The 24,446-nt window shown below is 37.8% G+C and overlaps 1 protein-coding gene across 3 annotated transcripts in view; it reads left to right on the forward strand.

The window, feature by feature from the left end:
* MAP2K4 (mitogen-activated protein kinase kinase 4) overlaps positions 1 to 24,446 on the forward strand; it is a 104,650-nt gene that overhangs the window by 67,515 nt on the left and 12,689 nt on the right. For all 3 annotated transcript variants that reach the window (XM_059996577.1, XM_059996578.1, XM_059996579.1), the window contains 4 exons: positions 5,347 to 5,466; positions 12,802 to 12,921; positions 15,319 to 15,370; positions 18,260 to 18,387. In XM_059996577.1, the coding sequence (XP_059852560.1) occupies positions 5,347 to 5,466; positions 12,802 to 12,921; positions 15,319 to 15,370; positions 18,260 to 18,387 (420 nt within the window). The remainder of the gene's footprint in view (positions 1 to 5,346; positions 5,467 to 12,801; positions 12,922 to 15,318; positions 15,371 to 18,259; positions 18,388 to 24,446) is intronic.

Raw genomic sequence — 24,446 nt, forward strand, 5'->3', positions numbered from 1 at the left:
CAGCTGAGCCCTTCAAAGACCTGGCAAGAATGTGTCATGTGAGAGTTTAGAGACTACCTGCCAGGACTAGTGGTCATGCCCTTTCACATTACTTTTCCCATTTTTTCTGTTCCCCACATCTCTTTCCCCATGTATTTTCTCCATTTCAAAACAAAAACACAGATGGAGTATCAGTTAGAATTGATAGACATTTTGTAAGTTTATTTGACTGTGTTGCTGTTTTCAAGTCTGTCTTTCTGAAGTCAGTTCCTGGACTCCTCGGTTCTTGATTCCTGATATGTTTGCAGGTGACATGTATCTCTTTTGCCTGGAACGCCCAGATCCTAGAAACATTTGTTGTACACATTGTGGAACTACTGTTTTTAATCAGGAACATGTATGACTTATCAGTCTTTTTTACCCTGAGTCTTTCGAGTATGTGATGACCTATTTTCTCCTTCTCTAAACACGAATGGGATCAGGTAACCCAGAGGGACTTCTCCACACACACATTATCCAACAGATAGAGCTGGTCATTGGCCTGACCTTTCCTTATAGCTTGAGTTGGCAGGTAGAACAACTTTGGGATTTTGGTGAGAGTCCAGAGTTCTTGCATAGGACACAGGCAGACACAGACTGGGGTCCTTTCAGGGTGGGCCTCAGTGCTTTGGTGTGTGCCTGGCTTCTCTAGCAACTGAGCTAGCTCTGAGAACTCTGACACGGAGATGTGGGTTAACTCTGAATCAGAGTGGGTGGCAAGGACACTACCGGAATCAGCTAGGTGTTCATTGAACGCCCAGGCAAAATGCTCCTTGGAGACCCGCTTCTGAGGACCTACGCTGTGGGCCTTTTTTCATTTTCTCTTTGCCAGTTGAGCCATCCTGGCCTTACCCCATAATAGCGAGTGGGTCATCATCATACTCTCCCTTTATCCCTTCTGACCTGACCTCTGAAAATAAATTTAGGAAAGCAACACTAATGCGGTCATAGTATCTCAGTAACAAGGGGTGAAATCAGTTTCCTTAAGAGTGTGTACTGCCTGTTTTCATCCATCCTCTTGGCTTCTTTCTGTCTGCCCTTTCCACCCCAGTCCTTCAGTGAATTTAGTTTTAATAGTTCCCCCAGTCCCTTTCCATCCTAATAATGTGTCTTAATCAACTTGAAAGTCCTTCATACTTACTGGTGTTAGTTTTGTCCCTAACTATTCATCCTTAATGAGTACCAGCAAATTACGTGAGAGGTCGGGTTGGCAGGGTTTGGAGATAAGGCGAGAGAATACTGTGTGTGAAATCCCAGTGAAAGGAGTATTTATACTTTAAATTCGTGTTGTTAAAAATTGAGGCATTCCAGATGAGGCCAGGTATAAGCTGTCAACATTTAAATTTACCAATGACTTGAAGATGTCACATTGTACAGGAAGAAGGAAAGCAAACTTTCAACCACTTCCTGGTATTTCTGTATGATTGGGACTGTTCTCAAAGTGGGCATTGCTGAGTTCTGTGCATGAGGTAGGAGAGGGCAAGAGGGCAATTTCTAACTTAAATTTTTTAGCTTGTCCTATAGAACTTGTTGACTTTCTATAACTGTAGCTTAATCCTTACAGAGTTCTAGTAACTGAATTTGTGGCTGCTTCAGCCAATGGCATGAGTTGGATTGGCTGCTTTAGATAAGTGAAGCTCTTTGGAATTTTTTTTTAATTAGATAAGAACCATGTATAACACTAATAGTCATACAACCAGGGAACTAGGAATTTATCTTTTTTCCCTTTGCCTCTACTAAGTGTCTAAATGAGAGTCATTTTGGTGTTGCTGATCTGTAGCTACATGCAGTTTTTGTTGGCACTTACCTGCTTTTAAAGCTTTATCAGAGTATAAAACAGCTTTGTATACAGACTTGGACAACAATTTTGAAAATATATTTTTAGCTTCAGGTATATAAAATTTCTTCACTGTAGCAAACTGCTTATATAAGTAGGGTAGTAATTCTTGTTTTGCTTTAAAAGTGTTTTCTCTACATTATGTTCCAAATAAAGTAAAATTGTAATAATTTGAAAATAACTTCATTATTGGAAATGCTGTGTAGGTTGATTTTCAAAACGTAGTTTAGTTTGTCCTGAGAGAATGTGATAACTCAAGCTAGGTTAATAAAACAGTGACAAGTAAAAGCTCAATAGCCCCATAATGAAGAAACAAGAGTAATTTTAATGATATTTGGGTGAAAGTGAAACTTTTCTTTAAAACTTAAGGTTCTTGAGATGATTTTCTTAAATATTTTCTACTTTCTTAAATAGAAAAAAAAAAAAAAAGGGTTTGCTGAGACCAAATGAACATTAGCCTTATCTAACTTTAAATTTATGGTATCAATAAATGAAAATTTCCTGTAATTCAAGGCATTTATCAACACATTTGATTTCTGAACATTTAAATTACAGGAGCATTTCAAGTAGTGTAATTGGCTTCACCTTTGCATTTTCCAGTACCCTCATTAAGGACAGCTTTATAAGGGGAAGGGAAGTTTGTTCTCAGTGATGTGTTCCATTTTTGGTGATTATGCTCCCTTCATTAGAGAATCCGAGCCTTGCTTATTTCAAATGGTAGAAATCTTTTCCATACACATTACTTTGATGTTCAATTAGAAAAACTTTCCTGGTAGTGACTTTTATTACTAAGTATTTTTTCATTTGAATCATCGATTATTTGTGTTTTCTAACTTGAATTACTTATTGAATTACTGAATTAAAATCATTAATTTGAAGCTACTGCTATTGTAGGAGATGTATGCTTATAGTTAATCTCCTCTTTGAGTCCTTCAGGCCTTTTGAATTAACTTAGTTTATTAATTCCTCACATATAATAAAGGTTACAATACGACCCTAAAACTTTAGTATCGGTATAATTCAGAGCTAGCTGTACTTGCTCTGTTTTAAACAATTGAGATGCAGTACCAGCAGCTAGTCCTCCAACGCCCATCTCTTGGGCGAGATGCTCAGAAAGCGTGAGGAGGTGGGGACAGGCATCATTAAGAGCAGTAGGCCATCCAGCAGCCCCCCCATGTTCTCTTTCATGCTAGCAATGGCATTAAAGAATATTTTACAGATAGACAGATTTTCCTGCCATGCTGACGATCTCAGAGATTACAGCTGTGCCAGGAACTCTCTCTCCAGTATGGTTAGTAATAATCCTATTACATCAGTTAGATGCTGGGACTTCAGTTAGGTCTCCAGTTCACACAGTAACATGTATCCTTTCTGTAGCAACAGCAGTGTTTTTAGAAACTGGTCCCCAAGAGTCAGTTATTGATGATAACTACTGAGGTTTATTGTAAATTTAGAAAACCATATAACCAGTTTAGGGAAACAAAAAATAAACTAGAAAGGAGGGCATCTTTTAAAATAGTGTTTTATAAGTGTGTGTGTTAGTACACTTGTAAATAAGGAAAAATAGTAAAAGTAGAAAAAAAAATTTTTAATCTATTAATAGTGAGAATTCTTTAGTAGGTAGAAATCTTCCGCAACCAGAGGATCATTTGCTTTTTCTTCCCTGTTTGTCTCTAATTACCAGTTCTTTGTCTTTTAAGTTTAGATACATAGGATTATTAAGTCTTTTAAAAATAATAGCGTTCCCAAATTAGTATTTTCACAGCTACACTTTTAAAGTTATATTTTTTAAAACAGAAGTTAATGTAATTAAAATGTTTACAAAAATTTCAGTGTCATGTTTTGAACAAATACAAATTACATCTCTGGGCTAATTTGACTTTTTAAAACTATCCCTTTTGAGCAGACATTATGCCGATATTGATTTAAAAGCAAAATTATTAATCTCCAAACTATGAAAGTACAGAAATGGGAGGGGGGGATTTTCTTAATTTTAAAAGTACTAGTCTTACTTGTTTTTATTTTTCATTCTTCTTATTTTTTTCTTATTTATCTGGGCAGGATATTCAGTGTGAAAGTTTGGAATAAATCAGTATGTACAAGATGGATGCCAGCTAGTAAATTTTATTTGGTATGAAGTACTGTAGCTAGCAGGCTGTAAATTTTAAGTTGCAAAATTAAATTTGTTTGTATTTGGAATATGTGGAATTCCTCATTTAGTGTGGGAAAAATGAAAATTAGAGAACCTACTTCTATTCCTTATACACCTGCTTATTGTCGTGTCACATGGAATACATCTTTTGTATTTCTCTGTGCCTCTGGCTTCTCTTCCGTAAAATGGGTTCAAGAGTTTAATTGACTGCCTTCACCCTTTCAAGAACATTGAGGACAGATACCTTGAAGTCTTTGGAAGACAAAATGCCACCTTGTATATTTTTTGATACTAACTTGCCTTGTAAGTATGTGCTATGTATTGTACACAGTGGCGCGGTGTGACATTGTGAACTTTTTTTATGAGAACAGAGCTGTTTGCATGCCTTGTCATTAAACTGTAACTTCATTATTAATATTTTACACTGTCTGAACTTGATTCTTTCCTGTCTCTAGTGCAGTGGGAGCTGTCGCCCTGAACATCTCCATGTTCTGTGCAGTTCCTGGGTGGGTGGCAGGGCTGGGGACCCTTATCTTTTGTGGGAGTCTTTTAGAATTGTGCAGAGTCGTCGTTTTACAGGTGGGTTGGGGATATACCCCAGGTCTGCAATGTACAGGGGAGGACCTCATCATCTGAGGAGCAGACAAACAGCCCTCTGTCTCCTCATTTTTAGATTTTCCTCCACATGTTTATGCTGCCCTGCATTCTGACTCACGAGTTGGAGAGTCAGGTAGAACTTTTTGTTTTTAACATACAGAAAGCGTGGTGAAGGGGGAAGATACCAGTACAGGATTTGGGAGACATGGGTCATAGTCTGCGTGCTGCCCCTATGCTAGTTCCCACTTTTACCTGTTCTGGGCTATTTTCCATCTCTAAAGAAGGAGGATGCTAAGGCGTAAGGATGCCAGGGAGTGAAGAGGGCTGCTCTTGCGTTGAATGCCCAGATTCCATACAATTCTGAAATAGTGATTAAAAGTATGTATGAAACTACTGATAATTATTCAACGTAAACTGTTTAGAGGATGGCTTGTTAAGATTTTCTTTATATTTGCCGGCAGGGCATTCCTTCCATCATCATCAGTGAATGCTTGTGGTTAAAAAGCCCTGGGTCCCTTAAAGAGTTCCTACGTGCTATTTTGTCAAAAAAATTTTTTTCAAAGTGCTGTTTTGTTTTTCTGTGATAAAATTATTCTTGTAAAGTATAAGGAAGATGATAATTTTTATGTCTGGTTAGTATTTGTGAAGTCTGCTTGGAATTTTTAGTCTTGTGGTAGTGGTTTTTCTTTGGTTTCTAAAGTTGTTTTATGTTTTTGTGACATCTTTTGTCATTTTTTTCCAGAGAATTCGGTCAACAGTGGATGAAAAAGAGCAAAAACAACTTCTCATGGATTTGGATGTAGTGATGCGAAGTAGTGATTGCCCGTACATTGTTCAGTTTTATGGTGCACTCTTCAGAGAGGTAGGAATAAACCTAAGCTTGGGTCTTAGCTGACAAGTGGACTTCTACTTGGAATGAGTAAGAGGATGGCAGGATTTGATTCCATTCTTCAGTTAAATGCCGTACATTAGTAATACATTGATTTCTCAGCATTTTAATGTATCGCCATGATAATTTACACATTAATTTCTACCATTCATGTTCCTTTGGTTAAGGGGTGAACTTCATACTTTAATTATATTAGTTAATTAAGTATTTTATGGCTGTCATTTGTGAATTCCATATTTCCTTCTTCACATGTAAATATTTTCTGTTTTTTGAGAACCTGGCACAAGTCATCTGGCTTCTAAATATGTTACTGTATTTAGATCTATCCCTTTTGTCCTTGAGCTCCCTCAGTCTTCCCCGACCCCTTTTTTAAACTTTCATTCATTTCTGTCATCAAATGTATCTGCATTTAGCATAAGCATTTATTTGTGTCCACCCACAATCCTCAATAAAACTCATCAGACATGGAAATTAACAGCTGCAGTAGAATTTCTTTTATCTAATTCTGCTATCCAGATTTTTATGTAGAAGCTAGAACTTCAGTTTCTTGGTGTCAGGATCATATATCTCTTTTGGTCTCTGACTCTCCTGTATCCTGCTACAGGAGGATATCACTTCTGCCTGCAGCTGTCAGTGCACTTGCTCATTTCCAGTCACACCACTCCCTAAAGCAGGGAAGTGAGTTGGGGTCAGGAAGTAAAGGTGGAGCTGTCAGTGAATCAGATACTTCATGGTGTCCTGGACAGTTATCACACACTTGTGATATTTAGTTAGGTGAATGGGAATTGAACTGAACTCTTAAGCATTTTAAATATTCTTAAAAAAATATCCATTATAGGGCTTCCCTGGTGGCGCAGTGGTTGGGAGTCCGCCTGCCGATTCAGGGGACATGGGTTCGTGCCCCGGTTCGGGAGGATCCCACGTGCCACGGAGCGGCTGGGCCCGTGAGCCGTGGCCGCTGGGCCTGCGCATCCGGAGCCTGTGCTCTGCAACGGGAGAGGCCACAACGGTGGGAGGCCCGCGTACCGGAAAAAAAAAAAGCCATTATCATTTTGAAAATGTTAGGATGAGCTGGTACTGGTGGGTTTGTTATGAACTGGTGAGGAAAAACTACATCCCACCCTGCCCTTCTTTTTGGGACTGGATCGCAGAGGGTGTCGTTTTGGGGGTTTTGTTAGCGTTATTGACTTATGTTGTAAGACAGGACTGAATGTTACACTGAGTAGAAAGATATGAAATCTTATCATTGGAGAAGACCTTAGAGGTTTGTCGATTAATTCTTCACCCAATCCTGAAATATTATTTATTTTTCTGTGCTCTTAATAGATAACTCTATTAACCAGAAGCATTCTCCTTCATGATAGAGCCCATCCCTTTGTTGAATCACTAATTAATCACTATTAGTCTTAGACTCACATAGCTTCTTTCTCCTCCTGTCCTTGTACTTTTTTGACTTGAGTGTTCATTTTTATGACCAGATCTGTTGAATTTGTTAACTTTCTTCCCCATGTCACATAGTATTACATCACATCAGCGCACACAGTCATGTACTCAGGCAGGTAACTGTATCCTGCACCGAAGTATTATATACTGTTATTCTGTTTGTAAGATCATGAATCTGGAACTTTCTTCATGTTGCACAGGAATCTTGCCATCTCCTCCTCCCTTCTTCCCCCAAACCATGAATTTCTTCTTCATAATCATAAATCCCCTGGCCACACTACTCTTCACATCTCATGAAGAGCAGTAGTTATCCGGAATGGACTAGATTTTCTCTCCTAACTGGATGCCACAGTCAGCTTTTCCATGCTGTGCTCACTGTCTCCGGAGACTCTCATGGGCTCTATCTCAGCCCTAATTCACCTCCATAGTGCTCAAGAATGCCAGTTTATTTCTCATGTTCGTTTACTTGATAATTCACTTAAGCAACATTTAAATATATAGCTCCAGGCTAGATAGTGTGAAGTCTGATTTTATGAAAAGAAAGCAGAGTGATATCCATGATTGAAAAGTTACTGGAAACAAAAAGCTTGGAATAGTATCTGAACAGGATCATTATGATTCCTTATGAATAGCTGGGTAAAATTCAGTTTCATATCTCAGGAAGGTTGACTGGAATTGAGATATGCATCTAGAAGCACTAACATCTATTGAATGCTCTATAGATTCCACATTTATTACTTTCACAACAGTCTCAGGCAGGTTGGTGGTATTATCCCCTCTTCCCAGGGAGGAAACTGAGATATGAGTACTAATTTGACGAAAGTCACACAGCCAAGAAGTGTCACGGACAGGACTTCAGAGACAAAAATCTCACTGTTCTTTCTGTTATACCACAAGTGGTCCAGGGATAAAGAACTTGAGCTTCATTTAAGAAATAATCTACTTTTTAAACATTGCAGTTTTTGAGTATGATAAGATGAAGGGTCAGGAGCTATACAAGTAAGTTGTGTTAAGTCACAAAATGCCTAGTTAGGCTGAACATGAAGCCACCCCCTGCCCCCCTTAGATCTTAGAATGCAGGAAGTAATAGGTACTTTCTGAATAATGCAGTTTTAGAAGCAGAAAGTTCACCTTGAAGAGTGCATAGTCAAAGTTGTAACTTTCCTGAAGTTACAATGGTTAAAAATAATAAACATTTATTTAATAATGGTTTGGAGAAAGATTTTTGAGCTAGATCACTTAAAAGAAAAGGATCCTTTTTTGTTGACATGACCTTCAGGGTTTTTTTTTGTTTTTTTCTGTTTTGTTTTGTTTTTGCGGTACGTGGGCCTCTCACTGTTGTGGCCTCTCCCGTTGCGGAGCACAGGCTCCGGACGCGCAGGCTCAGCGGCCATGGCTCACGGGCCTAGCCGCTCCGCGGCATGCGGGATTCTCCCGGACCGGGGCACAAACCTGCATCCCCCGCATCGGCAGGCGGACTTTCAACCACTGCGCCACCAGGGAAGCCCCACCTTCAGTTTTGATAATAGACACAGAATTCTGGGTTTATGAAAGGAAAAGACTGGACATGAATGAGCGCATTCAGGACTTGTGAGAGAGACGAATGCTTGTAACTCCCATCCCTGTGAAAAGCCTCCAGAGTATTTAATTTCACATAATTTATATGACCACAGGACATCAGCTCTTGGTCTGATTCAGTCAACCAACAATCACGGAGCCATGAGATGTTATTTTTCTTCTTCTTGGCAGCAACAGTGTAGAGGTTAATCTTGCCGTTGGGTAATATTGAGCCTCTGAAAGTTCCATAACTTTATTTGGAGCAGTGAATAAATAACATTTAATACTGAAGTTGGTAACTCATTTATTGCTGTTGTCTCCAACCATGTGTATACTTCTTTCTAGGATGAAACTAAATGAGGATAAGAAGTCGAAAATACAACTTGGATTTTATTTAGATAATTTATTAAGACATCTAATTGCACAGGTTTCTAAATTCATTTTCAGAATTGGTAGACAGGGAAAAAAGAGCTTGACAGTATTGAATAATGAAAGTGACTTTTAGCCTGTAGCTTACATAAAGGCCAGACCTACTATTTATGTTATCAATACTGAGACTTAGAAGCACTTTTAAAATGTCTTTTAATATATACATTTTCAGAATTTAATAGCAAGGAATCCCTTATTTAAGATATCTTTTGAGGTTGGGGAAACTCCAGTGTAGGAAATACTGTTCTGAGTAATCTGTGACTATACGAGTTCATCAGGTTATGTAAAAGGCAGTGATAGGGCTTCCCTGATGGCGCAGTGGTTGAGGGTCCGCCTGCCAATGCAGGGGACATGGGTTCGTGCCCTAGTCCGGGAAGATCCCACATGCTGCAGAGCGGCTGGGCCCGTGAGCCATGGCCGCTGAGACTGCGCGTCCGGAGCCTGTGCTCCGCAACGGGAGAGGCCACAACAGTGAGAGGCCCGCGTACCGGAAAAAACAAAAAAACAAAAAAAAAAGGCAGTGATATTAGCCAAATTTAGTCACCTCCTCCCTTTCTACCCCTACTTCTGCTCATGTTGTCCTTTCCCCTTCATTCCCCACCCCGGCAGGTTTTAAGTACAGCTTTATGGAGGTAAAATTGGAAATCAACTGCACATATTTACAATATACAATTTGATATGTTGGAACAAATGTACACACGTGTGGGCTTGTCACCATAATCAAGGTCATGAACATACCCACCTCTCACGAGTTTCCTTGTGTCCCGTAGGTTATACACACATCCTCTCTGCTGTCGCCATCCTCAGGCAACTGCAGAGCTGCTTTCTGCCACTGTAGATGAGTTTGCATTTGCTAGAATTTTATGTAAATGGAATCATACAGCATGTATCCCCTCTTTTTTTTTTGTCGTCTTTTACTCAGCATAATTATTTTGCAGTTCAGTTTTCTTTCAAAGAGTTCTCTTCAGGTTATCTGTTTCTCCCTGAGTGATACTTGGTAGTTTGATTTTATTTTCAGAAATTTGTGCCTTTTATCTAAACTGTCAAATTAATTGGTATAAAGTTATTCATAATAGCCCAATATTACCATCATAATATCTGTAGAATCTACAGTGATGTTACCTCCCTCTCTCTCTCATTCCTGATGTAATTTGTATCTTCTCTATTTTTTCCTGATTAGTCTGGCTAGGCTAATTTGTTAGATGTATTATTCCTAGGTGCTTTTTTCTTTCTACTGTGAGTGGTGTCTTTTTTTTTTTTTTTGGGTTCGCAGGCCTCCTCTCACTGCTGTGGCCTCTCCCGTTGCGGAGCACAGGCTCCGGACGCGCAGGCTCAGCGGCCACGGCTCACGGGCCCAGCCGCTCCACGGCATGTGGGATCTTCCCGGACCGGGGCACGAACCCGTGTCCCCTGCATCGGCAGGCGGACTCTCGACCACTGCGCCACCAGGGAAGCCCAGTGGTGTCTTTTTAAACATTTTATTTTCTAAGTTGTTCCTGTTGGTATAAAAGTTATGTTATTGGTTTTATCTGGATGTTGTCTCTGAAACCCTTATCTTGATCTTAGTAGTTCAGTTTCATTATCCTCCACCTTCCTTTTCAGTAAATCCCATATTCAGTAATTTTTATTTTTGTATTTCAATTGTGTGGTTGTCTGTCTTTTGCTTGAATGTGAAAGTAATGTTGCTGTCACTGCTTTTGAGGCAGCTCAAACCATTCCTTTTTTTTTTTTTTTTTTTTTAACGCAGCTTATTGCTGTTGTCTATTCTCAGTTATGGCCAAAAGGAACTGCTAGAAGAAATACATTTACATTAGGTTATGTGCCTTAGAAACTACAAAGATTTCCCGCCCTGGAGCTAATTGCTCCTTTGTATCTGCCCTTCTCACCTCAGTTTACTTCTCACCTTTATTTCCCTTGTTCCCTTGTCTTTCCTTCTCTTTTGGTTGCTTTCCTATTTTTCCACCCTTTCCCCTTCTCCCCTCATTTTCTTAACTCTAGTTTTTAGCAGCTGCCAGGCGCTTTACTTTGTGCTTTACATATGTTAACTCGTTTGATCTTTATCATATTCCATTGAAGATTGTGGGGCAATCCCATTTCATCGTTAGGAGTTAATGAGGCCCAAGCTTATATAAGTGGAGAGTGGGAGAGCCTGGATGAGTAAGTCAGGCCTTCACACTTTAATCAGTGATTGTCCCACTTTGCTATATTACTGAAGTTAAGTTCCTTCCTCGCTGTTTTCCTAAGTAGGTGAGTTAAATGTGCTATCCTTTTCTCTAATTAAAAAATTCTGGTAAATCTATTGAGATGGTATCTTTAGATTGAAATAAATTCAAGTGTGTGTTTTGGGTTAATAGTGTTAGTCGTTTATGAAGGTTATTCTGCAAGAGCACCCAGAAAAAGAGACCTAAGAAGAAAGATTGGAATAACTATAAGTGAAAGTTCACTTTGTCAGATATGCTTTACAAATCAGCATTCTGTGAAGCCATGGAGCTACATGGACGTTGCAGCAGCTGGTTCTACTTTAAGAGTGGGATTATTCATCTCAGCAGTCATCACAGCATGTGCTGTCTCTGCATATAAGTTAAATGTCCTTGCATTGGAGGTGTTGATAGGAGAAAGGAGTTATGTAAGTGGATTCTGTTCATGGCTCTATCGCTAATTAGCAGTGCTGTTCTGAGCAAGCCATTTTACTTCACCGGGCATAGATCTCTCGTATGATCAATCCAAGTCAGTTGTTAGGGGAAGGAGGTTAGTGGTAGAAAATCTCTAAGGATATAACTGGATCCATAAATTAGAAACCATATGCAAAATTTTTTAAAGATAATTCTTGTCATGATCCCTATAGCTCTTTTCACTCTCCCAAGGTACTTCGTATTCCTTGTTTATATGTGCACATACTTTTACAGCATTATAAACATGGAATCTGCTTATAGCCTGTGTTTTCTCATGCATACCTCATGAACTGTATAGTTTTCAAAATAATTTAATTTTAGGTAATCCTTTTAATAATGTACCATTTCATCTTGTGAGATAGTTGAGGTTTTTAGTTTGTTTTTGTTTTTTCTTTTTGTAATTTATGAGCTATTTGTTTAAGTTAGGTTCCCAGTCATGGGATGACTATCAAAGGGTATAGGCACTTTTATTTCTCTTGTTTTGTTGTCAGATTGCCTTCAAACTGGTTTAAAACACTCTACAGTGCTGCCAATAGTTTTTGAATGATTTGATTTGATTATAGCCAGCATTTGTTCATTTAAGGAATGTTTATTGAGCCCCTGTCGTGGTGGACTATATGTTATAATAGGGAAGATCAATGAAAACCATAATAAATAAGTAAATTATATTTTATATTAGAAGATGATAAAGGCTCTACAGAGTAGAGCTGTTAAGGGGATGCTGAGAGGGGGATGACTTGCATTTTGAATTGGGCATTTTCAATGTCGGCCACTGAGAAGGTGGCATTTAAGCAAGGACTTTAGGCATTGGGCTTGCTTTATGTATTTTTTTTCTTTTTTTACTAATTTAAGAAGTTTATATAGTTTCTCAAGATTCCTGTAGTCTATTTCCTTTGTTAGTGAGAATGAACAGTTTCCCACATCTGTTTTTCTATTTAATCATGGCAGAGTTTGAAAATTTTTATAAAAGTCCAAAGGTTTTCTATGTAGGACTATGCCCATTCTTACAATTAAGAGTAGGGAAAATTGGGCAACTAAATTTGTGTTTGAACATGAGGAGAATATTCTGTCCAGCACTTTAATAAGGAACAAAAATTAAAAAAAAAAAAGATTGCTTCTTCTCTCATTGTATTTCTATTTTAAGTAAAGGAAAGGTAGTACTTAATGTTAAGATGTATAAGAATAACCGATATTTGTTTTTTTATAGGGTGACTGTTGGATCTGTATGGAACTCATGTCTACCTCGTTTGATAAGTTTTACAAATATGTATATAGTGTATTAGATGATGTTATTCCAGAAGAAATTTTAGGCAAAATCACTTTAGCAGTAAGTACTTGGTTTTCAAATTGTTCCTTGTATACATACTTACATAAAGATGCTACTGGAGTTTTGAATGCATACATCTGAATGCCCTTCACAGAATGTTACTGACCTTCCTAGAAAATCATTATAATAGGAAAAGAGACAAAAATCACTTCTGTGGGGTAATTAATACAACAAGTAGTAAGAACAATTTTCAAAATACTACATTGACACTTTCCATTATTGAAAAGTACGTATTGAAATCATACATTTCAATAATAAATACTACAGTATTCTTTCCATTAAAATCAGAGTGAACCATAATAGACTGTGCTGTAAATAAGGCTAGAAAAAGCAATTTTCTGTTCCTCTTTCCCTTGTTACTTTAACTGTATTTAAATAGGCTATATTATCACAGTTCCGCTTAAATTAGAATTGCAGCAGTCTCCTTGAAATCCCTTAACTGAAACTCTTTAGACTAAGTATATTTCCTGTGGTTTAAGATTTGGGCTATTCTGTCTAAACTACTTAAATTGTTGACTAGCAATTTCAGTAACCAGCATTACTACTAATTTGGTCAAATCACTTTTAGCATAGTACCAAAAAAGAAAAGAGGCACTGTTTTGCTTACGTGTTTATAGTTTTGAAAATGAATTAATGATCATTTTCTTTCTTGTTCTTTTAGCTAACAAAGGTCATTCACAGTTTTTTCACAGAAAGAAAAACAAATTTTTTTGATAAAGTTAGTAAGTTTCTTAGAAACCCCTGAGAATCTGAACTAATGACATGACCTGGGTTAGTGGATGTGTAAACTAAATTTTATAGGAAGTTGTAAGATAGATATTCTGGTTGCATGAATTTCCTCTTTCTTCCTGCATCCTCCACATCCAGTATAGTCTGCCTGGTAATTGTCAGTTTATCCTGTTTAATCATTAAGGGTCAATGTTAAAATAAGTAAGACAGTTTCTGAACTGTATTTTAGTGGTAAGAGATATGTGTGTATAACTGGGATTTAAAAAGTCAGGTTAAACTCTAGTCATAATCTTAAGATTAATAGGTCTCATGTTAATATTTTAAATTATTTACCTGAATTAATGCTTAATTTAAATGTTCTATGAGCTGTTCAGATATATACCCTTTCATATAATTTTATAAAGAAACTGTCTAGTATAAACAAGTTTTACTAGAAACTTCTTCATTATTCAGACAGGTGTATGAAATTTTATGTTGATCACTTTAGTCATCTCTCTTCAGTATACCAAACCTAGCTTTATCTTGGAACTTTTTACTATTCATAATAATTATAATGGAACAATAGTAGAATAATGATAATAGCCCATGGTTACTGAGTGTTTATTTGTGTCAGGCCAAGATCTCATGACATTTTATGTTCATAGCAACTCTCAATGGTAAATAGTGTAACCCCCTTTTTATTTACAGATGACAAATCTAAAGCATGGAGAGATTAAGTAATTAATTTGCTTTGAAATTCATATATTTGTCAGTGTAAATGATTTAAGCCCAGGCAGTCTGATCCTAGAATCCAGCTGTTAACCACTGCATGACAGGATGATCATGAAGTTGGAAAACATAGATAAAATTATTTTATCCTAAATTGCAATATATGTAATATATACTAATAAATCATTTATTATATATTTGCCTGTGTTTCTAGACTTGGTGATCATCCTTTTTGTTAAGCGTAACATTTAAAATTACTTTGTGTTAAATCTCTTCTTGCTAATTAATAACCCCATGAACAAGCCTGGCTGTTTGAAGCATTGCGAGTTTGTGTTCTGCACCCAGCAGCTTGATGGCAGCGGAGACTTGACCTTTCTAATTGGAGGCCTGTGCTTCACTTCTCTTTTAGTTTGAGGTTGTAGAAATGTTAATTCAAGTCTCTGTTTCCTCTATTCCTGGAGAAATCTTTGATTTCCTGATCATGAGCAGTGATCAAACAACAGGATAAATTCTGGCTCTGCAAAAATTACTTTGCAGGCTCCACACCCAGTGAGGGTGAATGATTGTGAGAAACTGAGAATTTGGAAAAACTTATTAACTTAGGGTTGATAATGGAACCAGACTGTTGGACCTTTTTGTACTAAATATATCTGTTCCTAAAAAGTTCGATGGTATGAGAAAGATTATACAACTTTTTAATGACTTATTTAAAAAATTGTAAGTTACCTGTTTGTTTTTTTAGCTGTCAGGGAAGGGCGTGTAAAGGCAACTATGATTTCATATCTAAAATCATAATTTAGCATCTTCAGCTAACATAAAAAATGGACAGAATATTGAAATATTAAGCCCAAAAGAATGCAAAGAGCTACCCGAGCTGTTATTTTACGGTAAGCTATTGTGCTATTTGATTAGAAGGAAATTGATTGTTTATCCCGTCCGTCTCTGCTTTTTCCTCCCTAGACTGTGAAAGCACTAAACCACTTAAAAGAAAACTTGAAAATCATTCACAGAGGTGGGTATGACCTGGTTTTTTTTAGACTAGAAATTAACATTTTTCCTTAATAGGAAAAAAAATTAAAAGTTACAGTGTATTGTATAACTTTTACTAAAATACTTGTATTTTTAGCAAAACATACTATATGTACCCTAAAACTTTATTATTAATTTAGGATTTTTTTCCCTTTGGGATTCTATAAATTTCAGTCTAACTTATTAGAATGTTGGGGCTTAGTTGAAAAATAATTATTCATTTGCCTGATAGATAATTAATGTTTCTCTGTCTATACAAATAAGGCAGGAAGGTGAACCTGTGGACCGTCAAAGAAGGATCTGCAGGATAGCACCCTCGATCATTTTAAAGGCACGCTACTGTCCCTATCAAGTGTTTCTTCTTTACTTGGGAGGATATTTTTGTAAATTGAGAAAGATTCTTTAATTAGTATTTTACATTGAAATTCCTCTAAAGCATTTGTATTTGTGAAAACAGTGATCTTGGCCTTATTTAGACACAGGTCCAAATTCAAACATTTGGTGTCTGTCTTTTGGGAGACAGTGGGATTCCTGAATTTAATTCAGCAAATAGTTTAAGTAGTTGCTCTGTCTTATTACTATGCCAGACTCGGGGTAGTGAGACAGTGGCTTTGAAGAGGCACAGTTCTGTACCCTCAGTAAATCTGTAGTGGACAAACCCAAGGTGATACATGGCAGTGTTATTCAGCCTGACAACACAGGAAGGAAGGAAACAGTCGTATTCAGAGATGCGAAAAACCTTGAATTCTAAGGTTAAAGGGCTCTAAGGTTGTGATTAAAGAGATTAGTAATTAGGGCATTGATTTAAGTAATTTTTATTTGAGGTTGACCCTGAACGACTGCAATTAGTTAACCTCGAACATCAGAATGTTTCATTTAATTTTGCCTGGCTTAATGCTTGTTAAAGATAATTTTGGCTAGCCTTCTTATTTTCTCTTTTGTCCTAAAATCATGTAGGATTAGGTTCCTAAACAAAATTATTTTGTTCCTCTTGTACTTCATCTTGTTCTTGTTTTGGATTTTTTCCCTCCCTTTTTTTGTCTATATTTGGTAATTATGGGAGTATTACCTTAGGGCATCTGACAATTACCTTAGGGATTCTCACCAATCACAGTAAAGCACTAAGACACTGCCCAAGGTTAAATAAAAGGGAAAGGCTTCAAAAATAACTTTGGTTTTCCTGTGACTAAGTAAAATGATGAATTTATAGCAGTCTTTTTTACCAGCTAGGATCAGGTAGCTTTTTTTTTTTTTGCTGTAATTAGAGTGCTTTTGATTACAAGTAAGAGAAAATCCTGTTAACTGGCTTAAACTTCAAGGAAACTCATTATCTGTCGTAGTAAGTCCAAAGATAGGGTGGCTCCAACACGATATGATTAGGGCTCAGGCTCCCTTCTTCTGGCTCTGCTCTCCTTAACATGTTGGCTCCATCCTCAGGGTAGTAACAACTAAAGCAGGTCCTGTGTCACACCTAGCATAACAGCCTCTTGAAGAAGAAGCTGTCTCTTCTTGTGTGGCTGTCTTAGCAGCAGGGAGCTCTTACTTACTTGTCTCTCACATTTTCTCTTGTCTCCTTCATGCCCTTACCTAAACTAGTCCCTGGCAAGGAGCATGAGGCTACCCTGATAAGCTTAGACCAATCAGGACCCCGTGTTTGGAGGTGCGGATAGATGTACACAGAGGAGGATGGATCTCAGTAAAATGAAAGTTCCATTAGAAAGGATGATGGCATGCTTAGGAGTGGATGTTTGATAGGCAGTCAGCCGTGTCAGTGATGGTAAGCATTCTTTTCTGGATTTTTTTGTAGGTCCCCTTCTGAGTTACAGACAGATATTTTTGTATCCTATATTTATTTCTGTCCTTTTTATTCATGGAACCATGACAGGGACAATTAAATGCCTCGAAGGATTGAGATAGGGACAGAGAATTAGTGAGCAAGGGCAGGGAGAATTGTCCAGCTAGCTGATTTGCACACACTGGCAGTGAGTGAGTTGATGGTGAGTGAGGAGGAGGTGATAACCTAGGGGCCAATGTGACAAGACTGTGTAAAACCTGGAGAACCAGATGGAAAGGATTCAGCTTTCTCAGGTGTGCGGGAAAGCACACACACTCTGAGAATGGTAAAAATGAATCTAGTTTCTCCAGGATGACTCTTAAAGAAGGTTGGTTGGGAGAAACTCAATGAAGCCATCTAAGATCAGAAAAATCTCTCAAGGAGAAATAATTATTAAGTGGATACATTTACTGAGTACTAACAATGTTCAGTTTCTGTAATAGGTGTTTTCATTTCCACAATCCTATAAGTTAGGAATTATTACTTATATTTTGTAGATGAGGGAATTGTGGTTGCTAAGTGAAAGTTCAGGAACTTGCCCCAGGTCACATTGTGAATATCAGGCCCAGGTCTTGAACCTTTGCTTTTTTGATCCCAAAGCTTGTGGTCTTTTAGATGTACTGGATTGGATACTTTCCTAAGTTAGATAAAGCTCTCCTTTAACTAAATTGTGAGTTTATAATTTGTATACTTTGCATTTAGTTGTATAATCTTTGACACGTATTGTAAAGTAGCTTAGTATACTCTTACAGATTAAATTCATCCTGCATGTTTTGACTGTTAAGTAATGAATTTGAAACAAGTAAATGAGTATGTCTCTTGATGAAAACAAAACTTTATAGAATGCCTAAATTTAATATGAGGAGTTTTTTGATAATGAGTTTTTAGCATTCAGAAAATTTTTTTCATCTTAGCTATCTGAATTTTAAGGACTTGATCACTTATGTTTTCTAAGGTTTTTCAGTATTTTTCCTTGAAATACTTTAGAATATAGCTCGTTTGATTACTTGAACGTTGAGTGACATCTGTGTCTTGCAGATATCAAACCTTCCAATATTCTTCTGGATAGAAGTGGAAATATTAAACTCTGCGACTTTGGCATCAGTGGACAGCTTGTGGACTCCATTGCCAAGACAAGAGATGCTGGATGCAGGCCATACATGGCAGTAAGTGCAAAGGCCAAACCTTCTTGCTTGACATTCATTGCACAGAGAGCCTGTGCCCTTTGGTGCTGTACTACTAAGGAATCTGCTTTGGTCGTGCAGTTTCACCATACTAGAATATTCTCCTCTTCCACGAAGACCAAACTCAGTTCTAGCTCTTCTATGAAACTTGGCGAAATCATCCCAGTGAACTCCTGTTTCATTGTCTTACCGTATTCCTCTTGCCTGGCACTGAGCATTTATGGTCTTTTCTGATTACTGTTTTTTCATTATATTCTAGTTAGTTCTCAGAAGGCCTCTTTTGTACGTCTAGACCCCCATATGCTGTCTTGACTGTAGGAGGTACTACAGTCAAGTAGTAGACATATTGATTGTATGTTTACAATCACTGTTACAATTGATTGTATGTTTACAATTGTAGTAGACATATTGATAATGTAAGTGGTGCTGTTTCTGGTTAGAGAAGAATAGGAAGCCGAATTCCTCATAGAACTCAGTATGTCTCATAGCATGTTCAGAGGTAAGAGAAACTCACTGACACGTGCAAGGTAGAGGCATTAGTTATTTCTCAACCTGGAGTGTTATAATTCCTGCTGATGCATAGGAAAGCTACTTATACTGATATGTTTATTTTGTAACCAGCCAAAATACTGATCTACCTCTTTTTTTAAAAAATTAGTTTATTTTTGGCTGCGTTGGGTCTTCGTTGCTGCTCACGGGCTTTCTCTAGCTGCGGCGAGCGGGGGCTGCTCTTCGTTGCGGTGCGCGGGCTTCTCATGGCGGTGGCTTCTCTTGTTGGGGAGCATGCACTCTAGGTGCGCGGGCTCAGTAGTTGTGGCGCGCGGGCTTAGTTGCTCCTCGGCATGTGGGATCTTCCCAGAACCAGGGCTTGAACCCGTGTCCACTGCGTTGGCAGGCAGATTCTTAACCACTGCGCCACCAGGGAAGTCCCTACCTCTTTTTTGAATAGGTTTCAGATGGCACTCAAGGTACCATTCTGCAGGTAATTTTTGCCTTAGCATTCCTCATATTTATTGATCTTTCTCATATCTATCTACCTACCTATAATCATATATATTTTGTTACTTTTCTCATGTTTATTTTTGTTGCTTTGCCTAGAACTGTATCAATGTTGAATGACAGTATTGATGGTAGGATTCTTATGTTGCTTGACTTGAAAGCAAATGTCTTTTTCTGGTTTACTAAGTGTATGTGTATATATCTGTGTGTGAGAATGTGTGTGTGAGAGAGAGAATAAGAATGAATCAGAAATGGCTATTAAATTTTATTAAATGCCTTTTTGGCCTTGTTCAGCGTATGATAAAATGTTTCTGTGCAGCTGTTGATACGACACATCATAGTAACATATATTTCCTGTGGTTGAACCGTTCTGGCATTCCAGAAATAATCCCTACATGGTTCATAGTTTATGTGTTTAATATATTTTTACATGTGCTATATTAATATTTATGATTGCTACATAAAAATGTTTGAGATTGGTTTGTAGTATACATTGTAAAGGTTTTAGATGGGCTATGCAAGTTTTAAAAATCGAATTGGGAAAATCTTCATCTTATTTTATTCATACAGTAAAAAAGTATTGATCACCTAGTAATCAAAAACATAACTTTGGCCTCCTTGAGCTCAGAAAATTTTCCCCAGAGCTCAGAACAGTTGTGATGGTATAGTTTTCTGTTCTTTGAGGTTGAAATCCATCTTGGCCAGGAGTCTTCGGGGAAAGATACATAATTCTTTTTTTGTTCTAAGATTTTTTTTTTTATGTGGACCACTTTTAAAGTCTTTATTGAATTTGTTACAATATTGCTTCTGTTTTATGTTCTGGGTGTTTGGCTGTGAGGCATGTGGGATCTTAGCTCCCCGACCAGGGATCGAACCCGCACCCCCACTGCATTGGAAGGTGAAGTCTTAACCACTGGCCCGTCAGGGAAGTCCCCATAATTCTTTGAAAACTGTGAAATTTTACTGTTTCCTTAGCATCACACATATGCGTGGGTGGGTGTGCGTGTGTCTACATATACATACTTTCCTTTTCTTAGTTGTTTTAAATGTTGGGTGTAAGACCTGTTTACTGCAGTGTTTTAAGTACCAATTATGTGGTAGTTTTAAAATCTGTCCAATCTCTTTAATACACCTCCCTTCAAAAGGCGGTGGCTAAGTACAGCCTTGAGTGTGGACTGAACTTAGGCACTCACTTCTCATGAGTAGCATGTGGCAGAAATGACAGTGCATCCCTCTGAGAGTTGGTCATAAAGAGGCATGTGGCTTCGTTCTTGGTTTCTTTCTTGGATTGCTCACTCTGGGGGAGGCCAGCTGCCATGTTGTGAAGACACTCAGGCAGCTTTACAGAGAGACTCATGTGGTGAGGAACAGAGGCTTCCTGCGGTACTGTGTGAGTGAGCTTGGTGACGAGACCTCCTGCCCCAGTGAGGCCGACAGCCCTGGCTGACATCTCAGTTGAAGTCTCATGAGAGACCCTGAGGCATAACCACCAACAAAAATGCTCCCTGAAGCCTGACTCACAGAAACCTGAAATAATAAATGTCTGTTGGTGTCAGCTGTTAAGTTTTGTGGTGCTTTGTTACACAAAGAGCTAACCAGTACAAAGTGATTCATGTTAATCTTTTTACTTATTACTTGCTTTCAAAGCATTTTAGTCCGTACGTTTCTGCCTTTTGGGACATACTAAAATTCTTCTTTTAGCATGATAAATGGTCAATTAAAAAATGAAATATTGGAAAGGGTCTGTTCTGTATTATAATTATATTCAGCACTTTTTTTAAACTGTTTATTTATTTTTAATTTTTTTTGGTGGGGGGCTGTGTTGGGTCTTAGTTGCTGCGCGCGGGCTTTCTCTAGCTGCAGTGAGCAGCGGGGGCTACTCTTCGTTGTGGTACGTGGGCCTCTCATCGCTGTGGCTTCTCTTGTTGCAGAGCACGGGTTCCAGGCATGTGGGCTTCAGTAGTTGCAGCACATGGGCTCGGTAGTTGTGGCTTGTGGGCTGTAGAGCGTGGGCTCAGTAGTTGTGATGCACTGGCTTAGCTGCTCTGCGGCGTGTAGGATCTTCCTGGACCAGGGCTCGAACCCAGGCAGGTGGATTCTCAACCACTGCACCACCAGGGAGGTCCCTGTTCAGCACTTTTTTGCCATTTTAATATAAAAAAATAGAGGAGTTCAAAATTTGAAAATATTGAGATTGTCAATTTCTCCTTATTCCTTGGTTTTTATTTTGTATACTTTAATACAAAGTAACTTGAGTTGTGTATTTATTATGAATTACATGTTTTGGATATAAAATTGTTTTATCTACTACTTTTTTGCTGTTTTTGTTAATATTATAGACCCTATTCTCTAAGTTGATATTTTCCTCTTGTTAATTTTAAAAAGCTTTTTGTTTTTCAAATCCGTACTTCTGACTTAGATTTAGGATACAGCATCTTTAATTAGTTTCATGGATCTTAAATCTCCACTCCTCTCAAAGAATACTTTTCAAAATATTAAAAATATTACATGTACAAATAGAGAACGAACATGTGTCAAAAATATATTTAACTCATTAATGAGAAAACTGGACAGACAGGTTAGTGAAACTGGTTCAAAGAACATTTGCATCATTCTGTATTTACAGTCACTAAAGAAGGAATATTGCAACAAGATGGCTAATCAAAATATAAATTTGCTAATTATCTCCAGGTCAATAAAATAATAACTTTTGGGGTTGTTGGACAGAAATCATTTGCATCCCTACCTGACAAAAATCTGCAGGTTATTGTGTAACTTAAGTGTCTGGGCCCTAATGAAACAAGTACACTTACACAGTCCTTGGGCAGGCTTGCTGGTGCTCCACTGTGACACTGAAAGGAAACGGAATCCTTTTTTGGATTTATTTCCCGGTGTTGGATAAGTTTTTCTAACACACACATGATAGGCATTATAGCTGTTTGTGACATAAACATACAGCAGTTTTAGAATGACATTAGCGCTGTAACCACAAATAATAGGTGCCCATTTTAAGCATACAATTTGAATTTTGACAAATGTAGTTAGTCATATAATCACCACATCAGTCAAGATATAAAATATGTCTCATATTTTATAGGATCATTGGTCCTATTTTCTGTCACTGTCGGTTAGGTTTGCTTTTCCTCAAGTTCTTTAGAAATGCCATCCTACAGTCTGTGCTTGTTTGTGTGTGCTTTCTTTTGAAGATGTATCGATGCTGTCCGTGTGTATTTGTCGTTCAGTCTTTTTATTGCAGAGAAGTTGTTATTGTATCAATAGACCATGATTTATTTATCCATTCCGCTGTATCTTGTCATTGCTGAGTTTTTTAGTACCTGTTATGTGTATTAGTCATTCAGTTTTTTTATTGCGGAGAAGTTGTGCATTGTATCAGTAGACCACAATTTATTTGTCCATTCCACTGTGCGTATCTTGACGTTGCTGAGTCTTTTAGTACCTGTTATGTTTCTCCATTGATTTAGATCTTCTTGCTGTCTCTCAGTGATGTTTTATAGTTTTCAGCGTGGATCTCTTGCGCACCTTTTGAATTTATTCCTGAGGAATTCATGTTTTTCGATGCTAATATTGTAAATGGGATTTTTAACTTTTTCCCAATATTTTGCTATTATTATAGAGAAATAGAGCTGGTTTGCACATTTTGACATTGTGTCCTATGATCTTGCTGGTTTCACCATTAATTTTAGTAGGGATTTTCTAACTAAACAGTCGTAGAAATCCAAATGTTTGTGAGTAAAAGCCGTGCTTTTCCCCCCTTGCCTTTTTGTACTGGCTGGGAACTCCAATATAATGCTGAATAGAAGCAGTGCCTTGTTCCCAGTATTAATTAGGAAGGACGTGTTCTGTATTCCACCACTAAATATGATGTTAGCTGTAGGCTATTTTACATACATTTTATGAAATAAGAAGTTTCCTTCTCAGTATGCTAACAGTTGTTAAATTTTATCAGATTCTAATCCTACATCTGTTGAGATGATCGTATGACTTTTAAAATCATTCTATAAATATGGTACATTACATTGATTTTCAAGTATTAAGCCCATATTATCTTCCTGGGATATACCCCACTTGATTATGATATATTACCACTTCATATGTTGCTAGATTAGATTTGCTCATATTTTAACAATTTTTGTGTCTGTATTTATGAGGGATATTAATTGTCTTGTAATGTTTTGGTCAGGTTTTCATAAATGGCTATGCTGGCTTCATAAAATGGATTGAGAGGAATACCCTCCTTTTCTGTGTTTTGAGAATAATTTGAGTAAGACTGGTGTTATTTCTCCCTTGCATGTTTGAAAGAGTTCACCAGTAAACTTATCTGGGTCTGGACTTTGTGGAAAGGTCTTTAATAACAGATTCATTTAAAAATTTAAAAAGTTTTGCGGTTATTCAGATTTCTACATTATTTTTGTAGGTTTTCATTTTCAAAGAATGTCTATTTCATCTGTTTCTGTAAGATCAATAGTAATATCCCCTCTTTCATTCTGACTTTAATAATTTGAGTCTTCCCTCTCTTTCTCTTGATCAGTGTAGCTAGAAGTTTGCCAATTTTGCTAATCTTTCCAAAGAATCAACTTCTGCTTTTGACATTTTGTATTGATTTTTGTTCGCTGTTTCGCTTACTTCTGCTTTACATTTTTTTTTTTTTTTTTGCGGTATGTGGGCCTCTCACTGCTGTGGCCTCTCCCGCTGCGGAGCACAGGCTCCGGACGCGCAGGCTCAGCGTCCATGGCTCACGGGCCCAGCCGCTCCGCAGCATGTGGGATCCTCCTGGACCGGGGCACAAACCCACGTCCCCTGCATCAGCAGGCAGACTCTCAACCACTGCGCCACCAGGGAAGCCCTGCTTTACGTTTTATTACTCCCTTCCTTCTCCTTGCTTTGAGTCTAGTTTGTTCTTTTTCTGTTTCCTTAAAGCTGTCAAGTTAGGCTGTTGATTTGCAATCTGTCTTCTCTTCTAATATATGCAATTACTGCAGTAAGTCTCCCTCTGAGTAGTACTTTCACTGCATCCCACAAAC

The sequence above is a fragment of the Delphinus delphis genome, chromosome 19 (assembly GCF_949987515.2).
Source record: "Delphinus delphis chromosome 19, mDelDel1.2, whole genome shotgun sequence".
Classification (NCBI taxonomy): domain Eukaryota; kingdom Metazoa; phylum Chordata; class Mammalia; order Artiodactyla; family Delphinidae; genus Delphinus; species Delphinus delphis.